Here is a 24,939-nt window from a genome sequence, read left to right on the forward strand (position 1 = left end):
TTTACCCCTCAATAAATAATCTCTATTCTCATATTCAGCACTGGTGTGATAGACAGTTCCAAACATTGAGACTGATTTGCTGACGCTGCTCTAAATCGCTGACTTTCTGTCTGTGATTTGATTATGTGTGGAGTGAGTGATTTCAAGTTACATTCTGGGTTGTTATCTTCATCTATTATTTTTTTGTGGCAATAAGTTATTTTTCTTCATGTCAGTTCCCACAGTAGATTTCATATATATAATTGTTTTACCTAATTGCAGTTGACCGAGTTCTTTCCTCCGTTTCGACTCTAAGGGACGCTGTTGGTCATTAAAACAGAGTCTAGTGGTGTCAGGGCTGTCACAGAGGAGAGAAAGAGGAGAGGGAGGAACACTCTCCATACAGGGAGGCTTTCGATGTAAAGACAGTCGCTTTGAAACAGCATTTAACAGAGCGGTTTTGCTCGACAGAAATGCAGCACTATTAAACTGGAATGCACCTTTCGTCTAGGTGTGTAGCAGTGTGGTATAATTTGCCGTTCCATTTGGGATTTTATTCTTTACGCCATGGGGATACGCCAGCATCGATGCGAAAAATGGCTGTTGTCTTGGACACTTACGTGGCAACTGTTAATTTTTGTCTTCATGATTTCCTCCATCAACGGCCAAATCCGCTATTCAATACCGGAAGAGATGAAGAAAGGTTCTCTTATCGGTAACGTTGCACAAGATCTTGGTTTGGATCTGAAAAGGCTCCGTTCTGGTCGGGCCCGTATCGTGACCGGAGAAAACAACCAGTACACTGAGCTAAAAGCAGACAAAGGGATTCTAGTTGTGAATGAGAGAATCGACCGAGAAGAGCTTTGTGGAGACGTGACACCGTGCAGCTTCAGCTTCGAAATTATTTTAGAAAATCCAATCGAACTGCACAGGGTAACAGTAGAAATATTAGACGTGAACGATCATGCGCCAACGTTCAAAAATACTGTAATTAATCTAGAAATCAGTGAATCTGCAACGATAGGATCGCATTTCGACTTAGAAAGCGCATATGACCCCGATGCAGGGAGTCACACCTTGCAAAATTATGTGTTATCCCCAAATGAGAATTTCGTTTTGAAGCAACACTCCAACGCTGATGGAATCAAACTCGCTGTAATGATTTTACAGAAGCCATTAGACAGGGAGCTGAATCCACACCTCTCTTTAAAGCTGATAGCAGTAGACGGAGGAACTCCACCGCGTTCTGGTACAGTAAATATCCATATTACTGTTATTGATGTCAATGATAATCGCCCTGTATTTAATCAATCACTGTACACTGCTGCTGTTACAGAGAATGCACCCATAGGCACCTATATAGCTACTGTGAATGCTTCAGATGCCGACAGTGGGTCTAATGGCCTGGTTACATATACTTTTTCTAATGTAAATGGGAAGTCTGGTGAACTCTTTCAAATTGACAGTTCATCAGGCAAAATAACAGTTGCTGATAATATTGATTTCGAAAAAGACAAAAAATACGAAATAAGAGTGATCGCTAAAGACCAGGGTGGCCTAAGTGACGCAACCAAAGTTGTCATTGAGGTCACTGACATAAATGATAATGCTCCGGTAGTAAATATAATGTCCTTCTCCAGGCTAATCTCAGAGGATGTTCCTCCGGGCACGACTATAGCTGTTTTTAATGTTAAAGATGCAGACTCTGAAAGAAACGGTCAGATTACATGCTCAATAGATTCCAGTCTCCCCTTTAAAATCCGGTCCTCTTTGACTAATTATTACAATTTGCTTTCAGATATACCTTTTGACCGTGAAACGAAACCAGAATACAACATAACCATAACCGCAACCGATTCAGGGTCACCCCCACTTTCTATCAAAACAACTTTAAACCTAAGAATTTCCGATGTCAACGATAATGCTCCGCTCTTTACTAAACCAAATTATTCTGCCGATATAATTGAAAATAATGTCCCTGGGATGCCAATATTCAGTGTGAGCGCACGAGATTCTGACTGGAATCAAAACGCAAGAATTTCATACTTTCTGGAGGACATGCAGATCAGTGGCAGCCCAGTTTCTTCTTATGTGTCCATAAACTCTGAAACTGGAATTTTACATGCAGTTCGCTCATTTGATTATGAACAGATCAAGCAGCTTGTGTTCACTGTCAAAGCGCAGGATGGAGGCTCCCCTCCACTCAGTAGCAACGTGACTGTGAAAATAATGATCCAGGACCAGAACGACAACCCCCTCAGGTTCTGTACCCAGTCCAGAGTGGTGGCTCTCTGGTGGCTGAAATGGTGCCTCGTTCAGCAGATGTGGGCTATCTGGTCACTAAAGTGGTGGCTGTTGATGTGGACTCTGGACAGAATGCCTGGCTCTCCTATAAACTGCAGAAAGCCACAGACAGGGCGCTGTTTGAAGTGGGCTTACAGAATGGAGAAATAAGAACTATCCGCCAAGTGACTGATAAAGATGCTGTGAAACAAAGACTGACTGTTATAGTGGAGGACAACGGGCAGCCCTCTCGTTCAGCTACAGTCATTGTTAACGTGGCGGTGGCGGACAGCTTCCCCGAAGTGCTGTCGGAGTTCACTGACTTTACACACGACAAGGAGTACAATGACAACCTGACTTTTTACTTAGTGCTGGCTTTGGCTGTAGTTTCCTTCCTCTTCATCACGTGTTTAGTGGTTATTATATCAGTGAAAATCTACAGATGGAGACAGTCTCGCGTCCTGTATCACTCCAATCTCCCTGTGATTCCGTATTATCCACCACGTTACTCAGACACTTTGGGGACAGGGACTCTCCAGCACGTGTACAACTACGAGGTGTGCAGGACGACTGACTCCAGAAAGAGTGACTGTAAGTTCGGCAGAGCTGGTAGTCAGAACGTGCTGATAATGGACCCCAGTTCTACAGGGACGATGCAGCGGATACAGAGTGAAAAGAGCATCCTGGATGAACCAGACTCACCTCTAGAGGTTGGCTTTGTCTTTTTATAAAGTTATATGAATTTGCAATTCAGTGTTATGTTTTACTATTAGATACAGTACTTTGTGTCAATCCAAATAATTGGCCTTGCCAGATACTTTCTCAATAGCCGTAGTTAATCGTGACTTCACGTCACTTATTATGTAAATTCTGCTAATGTGAGCATTTGTTGTTTTATGGACGTAAACCAGAGCGATATTTTTGAAAGAAACTGACGTGTAATCAAAGCTAAGGTAGGTAACGTTGGAGAAACTAACAAGAGATAGCTAGATTTTGAAAGTTTCCGCCCCCCATCCTTTCAGTCCTCCCTTCAAAGCCACTACCCAAGATCGCATTTTCAAGCGCAATGAGTGCATGGGCAGAGTGTGTGCAGGTAGGTAGGCAGACAAGCAGGTAGGCTAGCCAATCATTAGTCAGCCACAATGATTTTTTTTTTCATTTTATTGTCAGAGCATTATTTATTGATTGCTGTCTGGATGTAAAGGGAATTTAACAATATATAACAGTGATTTTTAAATAAATTGTCTACTCTAGGTTCAATGCCTTGGTTTTACAGTGTATATTATGTCAGTACTCAAGTATTCCATAAAACTGAACCAATACCAATATTTTAAAATAATCAAATTGCGAAACAAGTCATGTCCCATTTAATCTGCAAAATAGCATGGATTGGCCACATTAGTTATACAGCGTTCTTCCTTCAGAATTGTTCTTTTTATCTTTTATGTCCTTATACTATTGCGTCCACAGCAAATCTGAATTAAAGTCACCTACATGTATTTACACTTTGAGGGTTAAACTTGCTGTGTTCTTGTTCCCTCTGTCTTTCTTGTGAGTGCCTGCCAGCACCTTGGATAGCGCTACATGCGGGATACTTAATTGAGGCATTGCACTGTTGTGTACTTTCCCCTTTTCAGTACAGTAGCTGGACAATCGTGCTCGTGTGTGTGTCACATTTCACTGATTTGCACAGCAAGCTATTTGTAATTGTGTTAGTAATCAACGTGTAAACATTATTTACATATTGAACACAGATTGTGATCGACCCCGTTAAAATCTTGAATGTCTGTGTAATGTGTAGTTCAGTGCATCCAACTCACAGGGACGCTGTTGACCAGTCTGTTGAAATTTCAGGGCTCATTGCAGCTGTACCTCCCCCATCATCTCGAAATGTTACGGAGAAAAAGAAAAAGGAATTAAAGGCACCTTTTGGAAGAGGGAGATGATTAAACACGGAGCTACCAGGCGAATTATCAGCATTATTGGGAGTGTGGATTCTTGATTATTTTACTGACATCTGTGTCTAAAATCCTTTTTACTGGATAACGAATTTGATACTACCTTTTCATCAACGGGAGAATGTCGGACAGGACAATGACACGGCAAGTAAGCCTCGTGTTGTTTATCTCGGTTGTTTCTCTCAGCTCGGTTTTTGGGCAGGTCAGCTATTCCATTCCAGAGGAGATGGCGAAAGGATCTTTGGTCGGTAACATAGCTCAGGATTTAGGTTTAGATGTAAAACGGCTGAAATCAGGGAAAGCTCGCATATATACCGGAGAAAGTACGGAATACATCGAGCTAAATAAAGAAAGGGGAGTCCTTGTAATCAAAGAGCGGATAGACAGAGAAGCGCTCTGCGGACAGACGACGCCCTGCGCTCTTGATTTTCAAATAATATTGGAGAATCCTATGCAATTTTACAGCATAACTGTCGAGATCACCGACATTAACGATAACGCACCCGGTTTTAAAAACAGTGAAATGCAATTTGACATAAGTGAAACGGCTCAAATTGGATCGAAATTTGTTTTAGAAAAGGCATCTGATGACGATGTAGGTATTAATGGTCTACAGGGTTATTCGCTGAGTTCCAGTGACACATTCACTTTAAACCCTTATAAAATTGGCAGCAGTAGGAATGTTGAGATGGTTTTAAAGAAACATCTTGACCGAGAGAAACAGGAGCTGTTGTCTTTAGTACTGACTTCTTTTGATGGTGGCGACCCGCAGCTCTCTGGGACCATATTGATTGTCATAAATGTATTGGACGCGAACGATAATGCACCTGTTTGTACTCAAACAGAGTACAAGACAAATGTAAAAGAACATTCCTTGAAAGGAGCTGTTCTTACTACGGTGAGCGCATCTGATGCAGATATAGGCCCACACGGGCATATACAATATTCGATTTCTAATGTTCCAAAGGGGGCATTAGGCTTATTCGATGTAGATAAAGACAGCGGGGTGTTCACGTTAGTGGGAACACTTGATTATGAGAAATTTCGGCATTATGAGATAGATGTTCAAGCATCAGATGAAGGTGGTAACTCAGACGTATGTAAAGTTGTAATTGAGGTGTTGGACACAAACGATAATCCACCAGTTATCAATATTATGTCAGCGTCATCCAGTATATCTGAGGATGTTAAGCCAGGCACGGTTCTGACAATGATGAACGTTCAGGATCCAGATTCAGATGAAAATGGCAAGGTCCACTGCGTTTTAAATGAAAATATTAATTTTGCAATCACTTCATCGTCAAATAATTTCTTTACATTAGTGACAGAAGGTGAATTAGACAGAGAGACAGTCTCTGAGTATAATATAACAGTGACCTGCTCTGATGAGGGAGTGCCCTCCCTCTCCAGCAGCGTCACTCTCACCTTACAGATCTCTGATGTGAATGACAACGCGCCTGTCTTTGAGAGGAGCTCATATGAGGCCTACATTGTAGAAAACAACACACCAGGCCTCTCTATATTCACAGTGAAAGCCAGAGACGCTGACTGGAACCAGAATGCGCGTGTTTCTTACATACTGGAGGACTCCTCTGTTAACGGAGTGCCAGTCTCCTCATATGTGTCCGTTAGTGCTGATAGTGGAGTCATCCATGCAGTGCGCTCTTTTGACTACGAGCAGATCAAAGACTTCCAGTTCCGCGTCAAAGCGCAGGATGGAGGCTCCCCTCCACTCAGTAGCAACGTGACTGTGATAATAATGATCCAGGACCAGAACGACAATCCACCTCAGGTTCTGTACCCAGTCCAGACTGGTGGCTCTCTGGTGGCTGAAATGGTGCCTCGTTCAGCAGATGTGGGCTATCTGGTCACTAAAGTGGTGGCTGTTGATGTGGACTCTGGACAGAATGCCTGGCTCTCCTATAAACTGCAGAAAGCCACAGACAGGGCGCTGTTTGAAGTGGGCTTACAGAATGGAGAAATAAGAACTATCCGCCAAGTGACTGATAAAGATGCTGTGAAACAAAGACTGACTGTTATAGTGGAGGACAACGGGCAGCCCTCTCGTTCAGCTACAGTCATTGTTAACGTGGCGGTGGCGGACAGCTTCCCTGAAGTGCTGTCGGAGTTCACTGACTTTACTCACGACAAGGAGTACAATGACAACCTGACTTTTTACTTAGTGCTGGCTTTGGCTGTAGTTTCCTTCCTCTTCATCACGTGTTTAGTGGTTATTATATCAGTGAAAATCTACAGATGGAGACAGTCTCGCGTCCTGTATCACTCCAATCTCCCTGTGATTCCGTATTATCCACCACGTTACTCAGACACTTTGGGGACAGGGACTCTCCAGCACGTGTACAACTACGAGGTGTGCAGGACGACTGACTCCAGAAAGAGTGACTGTAAGTTCGGCAGAGCTGGTAGTCAGAACGTGCTGATAATGGACCCCAGTTCTACAGGGACGATGCAGCGGATACAGAGTGAAACGAGCATCTGGATGAACCAGACTCTCCTCTAGAGGTATGAGTTGCAATGCGTTTGCTGTTTATTTATTTCAGCCAAGGCCCTCTCTTTTTTCTCCTCTTCTGGACGGTGTGAATTACAGCACAGTTGATTTTCACACTGAATATAAGTTCTTTCATCTATTGTTATAAATCCAGATTCATTTTTCCAGATTTATTTTTCCTAATAACGAGTAACTGAAACAATCTCTGAACATGTCTTATGAATAGGTTTAATTTAACTTTTCCAACTCCATTTATATAGCGCCAAATCATAACAGATGTTATCTAGGGCACTTTTCATAATATAGAGCGTACTCTTTACAATATAATTTACAGAGACCCAACAATTTACAGACACACTTCTTATATGCATTTTTTTTTTTTTTTTGTGGTTCGTATTATTTACTCTGCATGTACACTCAGTGTATGTTTTATTTAGTTTGTGCAATTCAGAGTGGTGGACGGAGAGTGACGCTGTTGGCCAGTGGGTTGCATTATAACTCAAGGCTCACAGTGGAACCTCTTTCATCATCTGGCTTTATTAGTGTGTGCCAGCCAGAAGCAGAACTCACAAGTCCGTGTTACACAGAGATCTAAACTGGCATCAACATTATTTCTTGAGGAATTGGAGATATTGTGGACGTTATAACCAATGATTTTGGATTTCTTTGTTTGTTTGCTTTTTAAATCCAATCTGAATCTGTAGGCGACGGATATTATACAAAAACGACTTCAACGATTCGTGGCGCAAAATACCTACTGTGTGTCAGAGAGAACAATGAAACGGCAAGTACTGTGGTTTATTTCCTTCCTCTCTCTCGGCTCTGTGTTCGGGCAGGTTAGTTACTCCATTCCGGAGGAAATGGCGGCAGGCTCTTTCGTTGGTAATATAGCACAAGATTTAGGTTTGGATATAAAAAGATTAAAATCCGGCAAAGCTCGCCTGCATACTGGAAATAACGCAGAATACATCGAGCTGAATAGAGAAAGAGGGGTGCTGCTGATCAAAGAAAGAATAGACAGAGAAGCATTATGCGGACAGACAACGCCGTGTGCTTTGCATTTGCAGATCATTATGGAAAATCCCATAGAATTTTACAGGGTCACCGTCGAAATTCTTGATATTAATGACAATGCTCCTCATTTTCAGAAAGATTCAATGAAATTTGACATAAGCGAGTCCGCCATGATGGGTGCAAAATTTGTTCTTGAAAGGGCCTTTGATTCGGACATCGGGATGAATGGCCTCCAAAGTTACTCACTCTATCCTACCGATAATTTCATTTTAAAGTTGTATGGTCAAGCTGATGATAGTAAAAAGGTAGAAATGGTTTTACAGAAACCGTTGGACCGAGAGAGAGAAGAGCAGATATCTCTGCTGCTAACTGCTAATGATGGGGGTGACCCAAAGATGTCCGGAACTGTGCAGATCCACGTTACAGTTTTAGACGCAAACGACAACGCTCCTGTATTTACACAGACAATTTACAGGGCTCGTTTGCAGGAAAATTCCCCTAAAGGTACATTATTAATTACAGTAAGTGCATTAGATGTAGATTACGGTTCAAATGGCTTAGTAACATATTCAATGTCAAGTAGCACGGTGGGAATTCTGAATCATTTTGAAATAGACGAAAGCAGTGGTGATGTGCGTGTGATAGGCGACGTTGATTACGAAAAGTCAAAACAATATCAAATCGATATTGAAGCTAGGGATCAAGGAGGGCTGTCAAATTCTAGTAAGTTAGTGGTAGATATAATTGATATTAATGACAACAAGCCCTTCATCGATGTTATATCAAAGTCACGTTTAATTCCAGAAAGCTCTCCCTCCCACACCGTTATAGCTGTAATGACAGTACATGATCCTGACTCCGACGATAACGGGGTAGTCAAGTGTGTCCTCGGTGAAAACGTTCCGTTTATAATAAAATCTACTTCCAGTGGTTTCTATAGCTTAGTGACAGACAATGATTTAGACAGAGAGACAGCCTCTGAGTATAATATAACAGTGACCTGCTCTGATGAGGGAGTGCCCTCCCTCTCCAGCAGCGTCACTCTCACCTTACAGATCTCTGATGTGAATGACAACGCGCCTGTCTTTGAGAGGAGCTCATATGAGGCCTACATTGTAGAAAACAACACACCAGGCCTCTCTATATTCACAGTGAAAGCCAGAGACGCTGACTGGAACCAGAATGCGCGTGTTTCTTACATACTGGAGGACTCCTCTGTTAACGGAGTGCCAGTCTCCTCATATGTGTCCGTTAGTGCTGATAGTGGAGTCATCCATGCAGTGCGCTCTTTTGACTACGAGCAGATCAAAGACTTCCAGTTCCGCGTCAAAGCGCAGGATGGAGGCTCCCCTCCACTCAGTAGCAACGTGACTGTGAAAATAATGATCCAGGACCAGAACGACAACCCCCCTCAGGTTCTGTACCCAGTCCAGACTGGTGGCTCTCTGGTGGCTGAAATGGTGCCTCGTTCAGCAGATGTGGGCTATCTGGTCACTAAAGTGGTGGCTGTTGATGTGGACTCTGGACAGAATGCCTGGCTCTCCTATAAACTGCAGAAAGCCACAGACAGGGCGCTGTTTGAAGTGGGCTTACAGAATGGAGAAATAAGAACTATCCGCCAAGTGACTGATAAAGATGCTGTGAAACAAAGACTGACTGTTATAGTGGAGGACAACGGGCAGCCCTCTCGTTCAGCTACAGTCATTGTTAACGTGGCGGTGGCGGACAGCTTCCCTGAAGTGCTGTCGGAGTTCACTGACTTTACACACGACAAGGAGTACAATGACAACCTGACTTTTTACTTAGTGCTGGCTTTGGCTGTAGTTTCCTTCCTCTTCATCACGTGTTTAGTGGTTATTATATCAGTGAAAATCTACAGATGGAGACAGTCTCGCGTCCTGTATCACTCCAATCTCCCTGTGATTCCGTATTATCCACCACGTTACTCAGACACTTTGGGGACAGGGACTCTCCAGCACGTGTACAACTACGAGGTGTGCAGGACGACTGACTCCAGAAAGAGTGACTGTAAGTTCGGCAGAGCTGGTAGTCAGAACGTGCTGATAATGGACCCCAGTTCTACAGGGACGATGCAGCGGATACAGAGTGAAACGAGCATCCTGGATGAGCCAGACTCTCCTCTAGAGGTTAGTTTCCCAAAAATAATGATGCAACTAAAACTAATGACATATCCATGTTTTATGCGCGGCCACAGGATTCTTAAGTGTTGAGCAGTGGCGATTCACAGCAACAGTCCTCGGCCTCTATGTGAACTTTTTATCAATTTATCTTTAAAATAGCAACTTCTTTGTACTTGTACATGCAGTATAGTTAAATTTTTAGTTTATTCAGTGTTTCAGTTTTATATTGGCACTTATAGAGTATCTTGATAGTGTATACTTCAATGTGAGCATACCATATTGTGGGACATTTTGTGCTTGGGGCACAGGTTTTTTACGCCCTAATTAAACTAGTTACTTTTCTGGCATTTTGGCACTACCCCAGGTGTTCATTGCTCAAAGGAATTTCCAAGTAATTTGAACTTCAACCTGTCTTCTTGAAAGAAACGATGTATTGTTTCAATAGTAATAATTTTAACATTTATTACTCATAGTAGTAGTAGTGATACTATAAGAAGTATATGAATCACTGTTTCTGTGCTGAATTGGCTTTTAAAACAAATATTCATCTGGGACAATAAATCTAAATTTAATTTATTTTATTTTTTATACACAGGTTTCAAAATGTTTCCAGATTTGTTTGAGCTATGTTGGATCACATTATTCGAACATCGTGTGCAGTCTGGCTTTTTCAGCACCCATTCAGGGTTGTTTTACTTCAGAACTGTGGACAGCGACATAAATAGAGCAGCCACATGGGTATCCTGTGGGTTAACTGCTGTTTTCACACTTTTAATATCGGCGTCTTCTTCTTTCTTCTCCTTATTTACCGATACTTATTATTATGTAAAGAACGCTTTGTTTTCAGAGCTTTTTGTCTCCTTCCAATCTTTCAATTGAATTTTATATCCAGCCCGGTCTCTGATACATCTGCAAGACCTGATAAACAGAGTCTGTGTATGTATTCTGTTTAAATGTGTTATTATACTGACCTAGACAGTAAACATTATGAATATCAGTCATGTCTTTATCTTGCAGTCCTTTGGTATGTCCAGGATATCACATGTATTGTAACAGTGTCCAGGAGGTTTACGTCAGCGCTCCCGAGTTGATTTTAGTTGGTGTTCTGCAGTTTTATCATATGGACTCTTAGGGCCGCTGTTGACCAGAGTGTAGATGGATGAGAGCAGTGTTGTAGCAGCACCTCCCATGTAACATCGACACAATACAGAGAGAACACGACGGGCGAAGAACGGACAGTCCTGCTTGTGGAACATTTTTATTTTTAATAACGGGAGATATTTCGGCCTGCAAGACATTTGCTTCCCGTCACTGAGTTATGCATATGTTACTTTGAGATTTGACATTGGAATCTAAGGGGTATCTGTTTAGTTATTTTTGGAATACAAGCAGACCGGAGCCTCATGCGAAAAATCGCATAGAACAATGAATGGGCAAGTACTGTTGTTTATCTCTCTCCTTTCCCTTGGCTCAGTGTTCGGGCAGGTCAGCTACTCCATACCAGAGGAAATGGCGAAAGGCTCTTTAGTGGGCAATATAGCACAAGATTTAGGTTTAGAAATAAAACGTTTGATATCAGGTAAAGCTAAGATCTACACTCGGAACAGCGACGAGTACATCGAGCTGAACAGAGAAAGGGGAGTCCTCCTCGTCAAAGAGAGAATCGACAGAGAGGTGTTGTGCACAGAGACCGCGCTGTGCGCTTTACATTTTCAGATTGTTTTAGAGAATCCTATGGAGTTTTACACGGTCACAGTCCAGATCACAGATATCAATGATAATACACCAACCTTTGAAAAAAGTGAAATGAAATTCAAAATTAGTGAGTCAGCGATCACCGGAGCAAAATTTGTGCTGGAAAGAGCTGTGGATCTTGATGTTGGAATTAATGATCTTCAAACCTACACATTAAAACCAACAGACAATTTTGCTCTGAAACTTCACAATAACGCTGATGGGAATAAAAACGTTGAGATGGTGCTACAGAAGCCTTTAGACAGAGAGAAACAGGAGCAGATATCTCTTGTGTTAACGGCTGTAGATGGAGGAGAGCCGCAGATGTCAGGAACGATGCTGATTGTCATCACAGTTTTAGACGTTAATGATAATGCTCCTGTTTTTACACAGCCCACATACAAGGCTGCAGTTACTGAGAATTCACCTAAAGGCACAGTTGTTGCAACTGTTACAGCCGCAGATGCAGATGAAGGATCTAACGGTAAAATAACTTATTCAATCACGAATACATTAGACAATGTTAGGAAAGTATTTGAGGTAAATGAGGAAAGTGGCGAAATTTCATTAATTGGGAATATTGACTTCGAGAGGTCAAGACACTTTCAAATACATTTGCTCGCTAGTGACGAGGGAGGACTCACAGATTCTTGCAAGTTAATTGTCGATGTACAAGATGTAAATGACAACCATCCTGAAATTAGCATAATGTCTAAGTCAAATGTGATATCAGAGGATGCAAATCTCAATACAGTTGTTACGATGATAAATATCGAGGACCTAGATTCAGGAGAAAATGGTAATGTAAAATGTTTTATCAACGAAAATGTACCTTTCATTTTAAAAACATCATCCAATAATTTCTATAGTTTAGTGACAGACAGTGATTTAGACAGAGAGAGAGCCTCCGAGTATAATATAACAGTGACCTGCTCTGATGAGGGAGTGCCCTCCCTCTCCAGCAGCGTCACTCTCACCTTACAGATCTCTGATGTGAATGACAACGCGCCTGTTTTTGAGAGGAGCTCATATGAGGCCTACATTGTAGAAAACAACACACCAGGCCTCTCTATATTCACAGTGAAAGCCAGAGACGCTGACTGGAACCAGAATGCGCGTGTTTCTTACATACTGGAGGACTCCTCTGTTAACGGAGTGCCAGTCTCCTCATATGTGTCCGTTAGTGCTGATAGTGGAGTCATCCATGCAGTGCGCTCTTTTGACTACGAGCAGATCAAAGACTTCCAGTTCCGCGTCAAAGCTCAGGATGGAGGCTCCCCTCCACTCAGTAGCAACGTGACTGTGAAGTTAGTAATCCAGGACCAGAACGACAACCCCCCTCAGGTTCTGTACCCAGTCCAGACTGGTGGCTCTCTGGTGGCTGAAATGGTGCCTCGTTCAGCAGATGTGGGCTATCTGGTCACTAAAGTGGTGGCTGTTGATGTGGACTCTGGACAGAATGCCTGGCTCTCCTATAAACTGCAGAAAGCCACAGACAGGGCGCTGTTTGAAGTGGGCTTACAGAATGGAGAAATAAGAACTATCCGCCAAGTGACTGATAAAGATGCTGTGAAACAAAGACTGACTGTTATAGTGGAGGACAACGGGCAGCCCTCTCGTTCAGCTACAGTCATTGTTAACGTGGCGGTGGCGGACAGCTTCCCTGAAGTGCTGTCGGAGTTCACTGACTTTACACACGACAAGGAGTACAATGACAACCTGACTTTTTACTTAGTGCTGGCTTTGGCTGTAGTTTCCTTCCTCTTCATCACGTGTTTAGTGGTTATTATATCAGTGAAAATCTACAGATGGAGACAGTCTCGCGTCCTGTATCACTCCAATCTCCCTGTGATTCCGTATTATCCACCACGTTACTCAGACACTTTGGGGACAGGGACTCTCCAGCACGTGTACAACTACGAGGTGTGCAGGACGACTGACTCCAGAAAGAGTGACTGTAAGTTCGGCAGAGCTGGTAGTCAGAACGTGCTGATAATGGACCCCAGTTCTACAGGGACGATGCAGCGGATACAGAGTGAAAAGAGCATCCTGGATGAACCAGACTCTCCAATAGAGGTTAGTTAAATGATCTAGCTTCGTCTCTGCGCCGTCAATTTTCATTCGTTGTATACTTGTCTTGATAGTGAACTTTTGCTTTCTATTTCGCTATTTTCAATCACTTGGACAGCATCCATTTAACTACTCTCTTAATAAATTATAAGGTGTTATATTTTCTCACACGCACGTTACTTGGACTTGGTTGCATTGTTTGTTAAAGCGACCGTTAGTGGTTTGACTGTTTTGACGTTTTCATACAGAACGTTTCAATTGCATATTTTACAAGTTTAACTATCAAAATGGCAATTTTAAACACTTTAACGCTGTATAAAAATGTCTTCCCATTTGACTTCATAGTTACACCATTTTTAATTCAAATAATATTATTGGGTCTTCTTTTATCGACAACTTTTCTTAGAGTCAGTAATCTGGCTTAAGAGGGAGACTTGGTGTCGGCATTTAACATGTCCAAATGGCTGTTTCGGTATTTAGATGTTTTCATTTTATTTTCGTGCAGATTGAGCATAGAGTGAGAAGATTTTCTGAATGCTTATTATCCATATGATTACATAATGAACTTCAAATTATTTTTTCACAAACCTTAGCAACACTTTAGATTTACTCTGTTATTATTGGTACATTCAGTACATTTGTCTGCATGAAACTACTTGTAACTGTCAGCAGTGTCGGCCGTTTACAAGACTTGACTCATTTCAGAACATTGGACAGCGACTTTTATAATCTCGTCTTTTCCCTCTCCGCTTGCCTATTTTGTTTACTTTGTGTTATTACTTTATTCTTTTAGTCGTATTTGCCTTTTCATTTTAGAATTAATTTTTCTTTGTCTTCCTATAGTCAGGCGTTTTTCATGTTTATATGGAAACATTAATGGCTGAAGAGCGAAATTAGACAAAAAACTGTTTTGAAGTTGCTACTCTCCATTTACAAAGGGGATAATTGTATTTATACTGCATTTATTGCCTTATTTCAAGGTATACTTTTCAAACAGTAAGTTTTCTGCATGGATGGATTCATGTTGGTTTTCTGCAGTTTTGTATTATGAACTCTTAGGGCCGCTGTTGACCATAGTGTGCACAGCTGAGAGTTGGGCTGTAGCAGCACCTCCCATAAAACATCGACACAATGAAGAGAGAACACGACGGTAAAGAACGGACATTCGGGATATGTATATCTGATAACACACGACAGTCTCCGAGATTGTTCTTTGCACTGTGTGGATTGTACAGCTGTGAAATTGATGTTTGACTCTGGAGTGGATTTCATTTTATGGAATATTTAATCGGGCTGCGGAACCTTTTCTGAGAAAACACTCGGATAGAACAATGAAAGGGCAAACGCTGTTGTTTATCTCTCTTCTTTCGTTTGGCTCGGTAATTGGGCAGGTCAGCTACACTATACCAGAGGAAATGGCGAAAGGCTCTTTAGTCGGTAATATAGCACAAGATTTAGGTTTAGAGATCAAACGTTTGATTTCTGGTAAAGCGCGAATTTATACCCGAGACAGCGACGAGTACATCGAGCTGAACAGAGAAAGAGGAGTCCTCCTTGTCAAGCAGAGAATCGACAGAGAGGCGCTCTGCAGACAGACGACGCCGTGTGCTTTACATTTTCAGATTATTTTAGAGAATCCTATGGAGTTTTACACTGTTACAATCCAGATCACTGACATCAATGATAATGCGCCAACCTTTGAAGAAGGGGAAATCAAATTCAAAATTAGTGAGTCAGCGATCACTGGGGCAAAATTTGTTTTGGAAAGAGCTGTGGATCATGATGTTGGAATTAACGATCTTAAAAGCTATGAGTTAAAACCAACAGATAATTTTGCTCTGAAACTGCGCGATAACGCTGAAGGAAATAAAAACGTTGAGATGGTGCTACAGAAGCCTTTAGACAGAGAGAAACAGGAGCAGATATCTCTTGTGTTAACGGCTGTAGATGGAGGAGAGCCGCAGATGTCAGGAACGATGCTGATTGTCATCACAGTTTTAGATGCTAATGATAATGCTCCTGTTTTTACACAGCCCACATACAAGGCTGCAGTTACTGAGAATTCACCTAAAGGCACAGTTGTTGCAACTGTTACAGCCGCAGATGCAGATGAAGGCTCTAACGGTAAAATAACTTATTCAATCACGAATACATTAGATGATGTTAGGAAAGTGTTTAAGATTAACAAGGAAAACGGCGAAATTACATTAATTGGAAATATTGACTTTGAGGAGTCCCGACGTTTTCAAATAAATGTACGTGGTAGTGATGAGGGAGGGCTCACAGATTCCTGCAAGTTAATTGTCGATGTACAAGATGTAAATGACAACCATCCTGAAATTAACATAATGTCAAAGTCAAATGTGATATCAGAGGATGCAAAACTCAATACAGTTGTTACAATGATAAACATCGAGGACAAGGACACTGGAGAAAACGGAAAAGTGCAATGTTTTATTAGCGACAATGTACCCTTCATTTTAAAAACATCATCCAATAATTTCTATAGTTTAGTGACAGACAGTGATTTAGACAGAGAGAGAGCCTCCGAGTATAATATAACAGTGACCTGCTCTGATGAGGGAGTGCCCTCCCTCTCCAGCAGCGTCACTCTCACCTTACAGATCTCTGATGTGAATGACAACGCGCCTGTTTTTGAGAGGAGCTCATATGAGGCCTACATTGTAGAAAACAACACACCAGGCCTCTCTATATTCACAGTGAAAGCCAGAGACGCTGACTGGAACCAGAATGCGCGTGTTTCTTACATACTGGAGGACTCCTCTGTTAACGGAGTGCCAGTCTCCTCATATGTGTCCGTTAGTGCTGATAGTGGAGTCATCCATGCAGTGCGCTCTTTTGACTACGAGCAGATCAAAGACTTCCAGTTCCGCGTCAAAGCTCAGGATGGAGGCTCCCCTCCACTCAGTAGCAACGTGACTGTGAAATAATGATCCAGGACCAGAACGACAACCCCCCTCAGGTTCTGTACCCAGTCCAGACTGGTGGCTCTCTGGTGGCTGAAATGGTGCCTCGTTCAGCAGATGTGGGCTATCTGGTCACTAAAGTGGTGGCTGTTGATGTGGACTCTGGACAGAATGCCTGGCTCTCCTATAAACTGCAGAAAGCCACAGACAGGGCGCTGTTTGAAGTGGGCTTACAGAATGGAGAAATAAGAACTATCCGCCAAGTGACTGATAAAGATGCTGTGAAACAAAGACTGACTGTTATAGTGGAGGACAACGGGCAGCCCTCTCGTTCAGCTACAGTCATTGTTAACGTGGCGGTGGCAGACAGCTTCCCTGAAGTGCTGTCGGAGTTCACTGACTTTACTCACGACAAGGAGTACAATGACAACCTGAGTTTTTACTTAGTGCTGGCTTTGGCTGTAGTTTCCTTCCTCTTCATCACGTGTTTAGTGGTTATTATATCAGTGAAAATCTACAGATGGAGACAGTCTCGCGTCCTGTATCACTCCAATCTCCCTGTGATTCCGTATTATCCACCACGTTACTCAGACACTTTGGGGACAGGGACTCTCCAGCACGTGTACAACTACGAGGTGTGCAGGACGACTGACTCCAGAAAGAGTGACTGTAAGTTCGGCAGAGCTGGTAGTCAGAACGTGCTGATAATGGACCCCAGTTCTACAGGGACGATGCAGCGGATACAGAGTGAAAAGAGCATCCTGGATGAACCAGACTCTCCTCTAGAGGTTAGACTGCTTTGATATTGTTTACACAGTTCTTTATCAATTACACTTTCAAATTGAAATCACTCAGTTTTTTTGGTAGAAAATCTTTGGCGCAGCAAGTTTAGATGATCAATTTCATGTCTCCTTAAACTCTCTGTCCTTACTATGTAGGCCTATAATACTAATTTCGTGTCCATATCTGATTCATTAATTGATTTAATCTATTTTAGAACTCCGTCCTGGATGTCAGTTGTTTGATATGTGGTTACTTTTAATATCGATGTCGGTTTTACGTGACTTCACTTGTTCCCGAAAGCAGATACGCATCTTTCCTTTTTACGTCCTGACTTTGTATTATCTAGTAAAAAAACAGGCGATTCTTTCACAACTCTCTACCCATTTGATCAAACGTTTATCTTACTTTTTGCCACTGATTTTTAACATAAGCTTGGTCGTTTTCAATGTAATGTGGTTAATCTTCCTGTGTCCGTAGCGGATATTAATGTATTTTGTTGGCATCAGTCACACAAGTGTCGTCATCCTAGCACATGAATGTGGGTATGGTGACAGGACATGTGCGGCGATGATGTGGGCCATTCCTCAGAATTTGTCCACTTCAGAACATTGGACAGCGACAATAACCTTATCCACTTCTTTCACTTCTTCTCAGTGTTCTCATTTTATATGAGGAGGTCTATCTGTACATTATTCAGTTTTCTGGCAATATCGTTTCAAAGGTGTTGATGGTAGGATGTGTTTGTGCTTTTACTCAATTTATTTGATTCATTTAAATATGGAACAGTATGTACAGTAAATACAGCATCCTGTTAGTTAAAGTGATTGCAAAAACATGAAACACTAGTGTACAAGATTTCCGACTAGGTTTGGGAAGATGTTCACATCGCCACTGTGTTTATTATCACTTTCATTCAACTTCAAATTTTTTGGAAAACAGGTCTTTCTGAGCAGACATTCGTGTATGTTGGATTTCTGCAGTTTTATCTTGTGAACTCTTAGGGCCGCTGTTGACCAGAGTGTCGACGGCTGACTGTAGGGTTTTAGCAGCACCTCCCATGTTGCATCGACATCAGAAAGAAAGAACACGACGGGAAAGAACAGCCACTCGAGTCCTGTGGAATATTTGAAAAGAAGAAGTCGACCTCTTTGTCTCTTCTGGATTATGCATGCGCTAAAATAACGTTTAATCCTTGAATCGTTATCAGTATTTTGGGGAAATAAACTCATTTAATCACGAGAAAGCAATTCGGATGGAACAATGGCAAGGCAAGTACTGCTGTTTGTCTCTCTCCTGTCCGTCGGCGCGGTGTTCGGGCAGGTCAGCTACACTGTTCCGGAGGAAATGGCCAAAGGATCTATAGTCGGCAATTTAGCACAAGATTTAGGTTTACAGACCAAACGTCTAGTATCTGGAAAAGCCAGAATTTATACCCGAGACAGTGACGGGTACATCGAGCTGAACAGAGAAAGAGGAGTCCTCCTCGTTAAAGAAAGAATCGACAGAGAGGCGCTCTGCAGAAAGACGACGCCGTGTGCTTTACATTTTCAGATTATTTTAGATAATCCTATGGAGTTTTACACTGTTACAGTCCAGATCACTGACATCAATGATAATGCACCAACGTTTGAAAAAGGTGAGATGAAATTCAAAATTAGTGAGTCAGCGATCACTGGGGCAAAATTTGTTTTGGAAAGAGCTGTGGATCATGATGTTGGAATTAACGATCTTAAAAGCTATGAGTTAAAACCAACAGATAATTTTGCTCTGAAACTGCGCGATAACGCTGAAGGAAATAAAAACGTTGAGATGGTGCTACAGAAGCCTTTAGACAGAGAGAAACAGGAGCAGATATCTCTTGTGTTAACGGCTGTAGATGGAGGAGATCCGCAGATGTCAGGAACGATGCTGATTGTCATCACAGTTTTAGATGCTAATGATAATGCTCCCGTTTTTACACAGCCCACATACAAGGCTGCAGTTACTGAGAATTCACCTAAAGGCACAGTTGTTGCAACTGTTACAGCCGCAGATGCAGATGAAGGCTCTAACGGTAAAATAACTTATTCAATCACGAATACATTAGATGATGTTAGGAAAGTGTTTAAGATTAATAAGGAAAACGGTGTGATTACTATAATTGGAAATATTGATTTTGAAGAGTCGCGAAACTATCAAATAAATTTACTTGCTAGTGACGAGGGAGGGCTCACAGATTCGTGTAAGGTTATTGTCGATGTACAAGATGTAAATGACAACCATCCTGCAGTTGACATAATGTCAAAGTCAACTGTGATATCAGAGGATGCAAAACTCAATACAGTTGTTACAATGATAAACATCGAGGACAAGGACACTGGAGAAAACGGAAAAGTGCAATGTTTTATTAGCGACAATGTACCCTTCATTTTAAAAACATCATCCAATAATTTCTATAGTTTAGTGACAGACAGTGATTTAGACAGAGAGAGAGCCTCCGAGTATAATATAAGAGTGACCTGCTCTGATGAGGGAGTGCCCTCCCTCTCCAGCAGCGTCACTCTCACCTTACAGATCTCTGATGTGAATGACAACGCGCCTGTCTTTGAGAGGAGCTCATATGAGGCCTACATTGTAGAAAACAACACACCAGACCTCTCTATATTCACAGTGAAAGCCAGAGACGCTGACTGGAACCAGAATGCGCGTGTTTCTTACATACTGGAGGACTCCTCTGTTAACGGAGTGCCAGTCTCCTCATATGTGTCCGTTAGTGCTGATAGTGGAGTCATCCATGCAGTGCGCTCTTTTGACTACGAGCAGATCAAAGACTTCCAGTTCCGCGTCAAAGCGCAGGACGGAGGTTCCCCTCCACTCAGTAGCAACGTGACTGTGAAGTTAGTAATTCAGGACCAGAACGACAACCCCCCTCAGGTTCTGTACCCAGTCCAGACTGGTGGCTCTCTGGTGGCTGAAATGGTGCCTCGTTCAGCAGATGTGGGCTATCTGGTCACTAAAGTGGTGGCTGTTGATGTGGACTCTGGACAGAATGCCTGGCTCTCCTATAAACTGCAGAAAGCCACAGACAGGGCGCTGTTTGAAGTGGGCTTACAGAATGGAGAAATAAGAACTATCCGCCAAGTGACTGATAAAGATGCTGTGAAACAAAGACTGACTGTTATAGTGGAGGACAACGGGCAGCCCTCTCGTTCAGCTACAGTCATTGTTAACGTGGCGGTGGCGGACAGCTTCCCTGAAGTGCTGTCGGAGTTCACTGACTTTACTCACGACAAGGAGTACAATGACAACCTGACTTTTTACTTAGTGCTGGCTTTGGCTGTAGTTTCCTTCCTCTTCATCACGTGTTTAGTGGTTATTATATCAGTGAAAATCTACAGATGGAGACAGTCTCGCGTCCTGTATCACTCCAATCTCCCTGTGATTCCGTATTATCCACCACGTTACTCAGACACTTTGGGGACAGGGACTCTCCAGCACGTGTACAACTACGAGGTGTGCAGGACGACTGACTCCAGAAAGAGTGACTGTAAGTTCGGCAGAGCTGGTAGTCAGAACGTGCTGATAATGGACCCCAGTTCTACAGGGACGATGCAGCGGATACAGAGTGAAACGAGCATCCTGGATGAACCAGACTCTCCTCTAGAGGTTAGACTGCTTTGACATTGTTTACACAGTTCTTTATCAGTTACATTTTCAAATTCAAATCACTCATTTTTTTGTAAAACATTTTTGGCGCAGCTAGTTTAGATGATAATCTCTATGTCTCCTTAGACTCTCTGTCCTTACTATGTAGGCCTATAATATTAATGTCGTCTCTATATGTGATTCATTAATTGCTTTAATCTATTTTTAGAACTCCTTGCTGGATTTATTATTAATATCGATGTCGGTTTTACGTGACTTCACTTGTTCTAAAGGCAGATACACATGTCTTTTTTTTACGTCCTACCTTTGCATTATCTAGAAAAAACAGGCGATTGTTTCACAACACTCTTTAATCAAAGGTTTATCTTACTTTTTGCCACTGATTATGTCGTCATCCTAGCACATGAATGTGAGTATTGTGACCGGACTTGCGTCGGGATGATTTCGGCCATTCTTCAGAATGTGTCCACTTCAGAACATTGGACAGCGACAATAACCTTATCCACTTCTTTTACTTCTTCTCAGTGTTCTCATTTTATATGAGGAGGTATATCTATACCTTATTCAGTTTACTGCCAATATCGTTTCAAAGGTGATGATGGTAGGATGTGTTTGTACTTTTAATCAAATTATTTGATTAATTTAAATATGAAACAGTATGTAAGTACAGCATTCTCTCAGTTAAAGTAACAGCAAAAACATGCAACAAGAGGTTACAAGGTCCTCGGAGTAGTTTTGGGAAGATGTTCATATCGCCACTGTGTTTATTATCACTTTCATTCAACTTCAGATTTTTCGGAAAACAAGTCTTTCTGAGTAGATATTCGTGTATGTTGGATTTCTGCAGTTTTATCTTGTGAACTCTTAGGGCCGCTGTTGACCAGAGTGTCGACGGCTGACTGTAGGGTTTTAGCAGCACCTCCCATGTTGCATCGATATCAGAAAGAAAGAACACGACGGGAAAGAACAGCCACTCGAGTCCTGTGGAATATTTGAAAAGAAGAAGTCGACCTCTTTGTCTCTTTTGGATTATGCATACGCTAAAATAACGTTTAATCCTTGAATCGTTATCAGTATTTTGGGGAAATAAACTCATTTAATCACGAGAAAGCAATTCGGATGGAACAATGGCAAGGCAAGTACTGCTGTTTGTCTCTCTCCTGTCCGTCGGCGCGGTGTTCGGGCAGGTCAGCTACACTGTTCCGGAGGAAATGGCCAAAGGATCTTTAGTCGGCAATTTAGCACAAGATTTAGGTTTACAGACCAAACGTCTAGTATCTGGAAAAGCCAGAATCTATACCCGAGACAGTGACGGGTACATCGAGCTGAACAGAGAAAGAGGAGTCCTCCTCGTTAAAGAAAGAATCGACAGAGAGGCGCTCTGCAGAAAGACGACGCCGTGTGCTTTACATTTTCAGATTATTTTAGATAATCCTATGGAGTTTTACACTGTTACAGTCCAGATCACTGACATCAATGATAATGCACCAACGTTTGAAAAAGGTGAGATGAAATTCAAAATTAGTGAGTCAGCGATCACCGGGGCAAAATTTGTGTTGGAAAGAGCTGTCGATATTGATGTTGGAATTAATGGTGTTCATAGATATGAGTTAAAACCAACAGATAATTTTTCTCTGAAACTGCATAATAACGCTGATGGGAATAAAAACGTTGAGATGGTGCTACAGAAGCCTTTAGACAGAGAGAAACAGGAGCAGATATCTCTTGTGTTAACGGCTGTAGATGGAGGAGAGCCTCAGATGTCAGGAACGATGCTGATTGTCATCACAGTTTTAGATGCTAATGATAATGCTCCTGTTTTTACACAGCCCACATACAAGGCTGCAGTTACTGAGAATTCACCTAAAGGCACAGTTGTTGCAACTGTTACAGCCGCAGATGCAGATGAAGGCTCTAACGGTAAAATAACTTATTCAATCACGAATGCATTAGATGATATCAGGAAAGTGTTTGAGATCAATGAAAAAACGGCGAAGTTACATTAATTGGAAACATTGATTTTGAAGAGTCACGAAACTATCAAATAAATTTACTTGCTAGCGATGAGGGAGGACTCACAGATTCGTGCAAATTATTTCTGGATGTACAAGACGTGAATGACAACAAGCCTGAAATCAACATAATGTCAAAGTCAGCTGTTATATCTGAGAATGCCAACCTTAATACAGTTGTTACAATGATAAACATCGAGGACAAGGACTCAGAAGAAAACGGAAACGTTAAATGCTTTATCAACGAAAATATACCGTTCACTTTAAAAACATCTACAAATAATTTCTATAGTTTGGTGACAGATAGTGATTTAGACAGAGAGAGAGCCTCTGAGTATAATATAACAGTGACCTGCTCTGATGAGGGAGTGCCCTCCCTCTCCAGCAGCGTCACTCTCACCTTACAGATCTCTGATGTGAATGACAACGCGCCTGTCTTTGAGAGGAGCTCATATGAGGCCTACATTGTAGAAAACAACACACCAGGCCTCTCTATATTCACAGTGAAAGCCAGAGACGCTGACTGGAACCAGAATGCGCGTGTTTCTTACATACTGGAGGACTCCTCTGTTAACGGAGTGCCAGTCTCCTCATATGTGTCCGTTAGTGCTGATAGTGGAGTCATCCATGCAGTGCGCTCTTTTGACTACGAGCAGATCAAAGACTTCCAGTTCCGCGTCAAAGCGCAGGATGGAGGCTCCCCTCCACTCAGTAGCAACGTGACTGTGAAAATAATGATCCAGGACCAGAACGACAACCCCCCTCAGGTTCTGTACCCAGTCCAGACTGGTGGCTCTCTGGTGGCTGAAATGGTGCCTCGTTCAGCAGATGTGGGCTATCTGGTCACTAAAGTGGTGGCTGTTGATGTGGACTCTGGACAGAATGCCTGGCTCTCCTATAAACTGCAGAAAGCCACAGACAGGGCGCTGTTTGAAGTGGGCTTACAGAATGGAGAAATAAGAACTATCCGCCAAGTGACTGATAAAGATGCTGTGAAACAAAGACTGACTGTTATAGTGGAGGACAACGGGCAGCCCTCTCGTTCAGCTACAGTCATTGTTAACGTGGCGGTGGCGGACAGCTTCCCTGAAGTGCTGTCGGAGTTCACTGACTTTACTCACGACAAGGAGTACAATGACAACCTGACTTTTTACTTAGTGCTGGCTTTGGCTGTAGTTTCCTTCCTCTTCATCACGTGTTTAGTGGTTATTATATCAGTGAAAATCTACAGATGGAGACAGTCTCGCGTCCTGTATCACTCCAATCTCCCTGTGATTCCGTATTATCCACCACGTTACTCAGACACTTTGGGGACAGGGACTCTCCAGCACGTGTACAACTACGAGGTGTGCAGGACGACTGACTCCAGAAAGAGTGACTGTAAGTTCGGCAGAGCTGGTAGTCAGAACGTGCTGATAATGGACCCCAGTTCTACAGGGACGATGCAGCGGATACAGAGTGAAAAGAGCATCCTGGATGAACCAGACTCTCCTCTAGAGGTTAGAAAATGTGTCCTTTGGTTATGTCAAAGCTGTTTGTTTAAAGGTGTCTGCTCTCTGCCAACTTCATTTCAGCACCTCGGACAGAGGCAGTAACTCGCTTCCGCCTTTCTCTGTTATTTCGTGTCATACAATTGTCAAAATGTGCTTTCAGTTGATTCGGTAATTCTGGCTTTGTTCCTTCTTTTTAATATACATGCCATTTATGCGATGACTGGAATGGATGGCGCCATTTTTTGTAATAATTCATTTTAAAGTGTTTGCATTACAGTACTCCATATCATTTACATTACTGAACTATTTAAACTGATATTAGGTTTGCTTTTATTGCAATGTCACTCTATGGACTCTATGGGCCGCTGTTGGTCAACGTGTTGCAAATGTG

The 24,939-nt window shown here is 42.3% G+C and overlaps 4 protein-coding genes and 3 pseudogenes across 4 annotated transcripts in view; all 7 read left to right on the forward strand.

Annotated features, from left to right (window-relative positions):
- Positions 1–24,939, forward strand: part of LOC119889225 (protocadherin gamma-A11-like) — a 261,420-nt gene that overhangs the window by 141,222 nt on the left and 95,259 nt on the right.
- Positions 532–3,008, forward strand: LOC119889247 (annotated as a pseudogene).
- LOC119889267 (protocadherin gamma-A2-like) lies at positions 4,159–6,741 on the forward strand. The gene has a single exon (XM_038700173.1). The coding sequence runs from the start codon at positions 4,342–4,344 to the stop codon at positions 6,739–6,741; it is 2,400 nt and encodes a 799-aa protein (XP_038556101.1). The 5' UTR covers positions 4,159–4,341.
- Positions 11,107–13,703, forward strand: LOC119889270 (protocadherin gamma-A5-like). Its single transcript, XM_038700176.1, has one exon. The coding sequence runs from the start codon at positions 11,310–11,312 to the stop codon at positions 13,701–13,703; it is 2,394 nt and encodes a 797-aa protein (XP_038556104.1). The 5' UTR covers positions 11,107–11,309.
- On the forward strand, positions 14,951–17,418 carry LOC119889276 (annotated as a pseudogene).
- LOC119889268 (protocadherin gamma-A2-like) lies at positions 18,331–21,073 on the forward strand. Its single transcript, XM_038700174.1, has one exon. The coding sequence runs from the start codon at positions 18,659–18,661 to the stop codon at positions 21,056–21,058; it is 2,400 nt and encodes a 799-aa protein (XP_038556102.1). The 5' UTR covers positions 18,331–18,658; the 3' UTR covers positions 21,059–21,073.
- On the forward strand, positions 21,983–24,660 carry LOC119889238 (annotated as a pseudogene).

This window comes from Micropterus salmoides, unplaced genomic scaffold (assembly GCF_014851395.1).
Source record: "Micropterus salmoides isolate LMB-PRFRI ecotype aquatic unplaced genomic scaffold, ASM1485139v1 Ms_hic_scaffold_5, whole genome shotgun sequence".
NCBI lineage: Eukaryota > Metazoa > Chordata > Actinopteri > Centrarchiformes > Centrarchidae > Micropterus > Micropterus salmoides.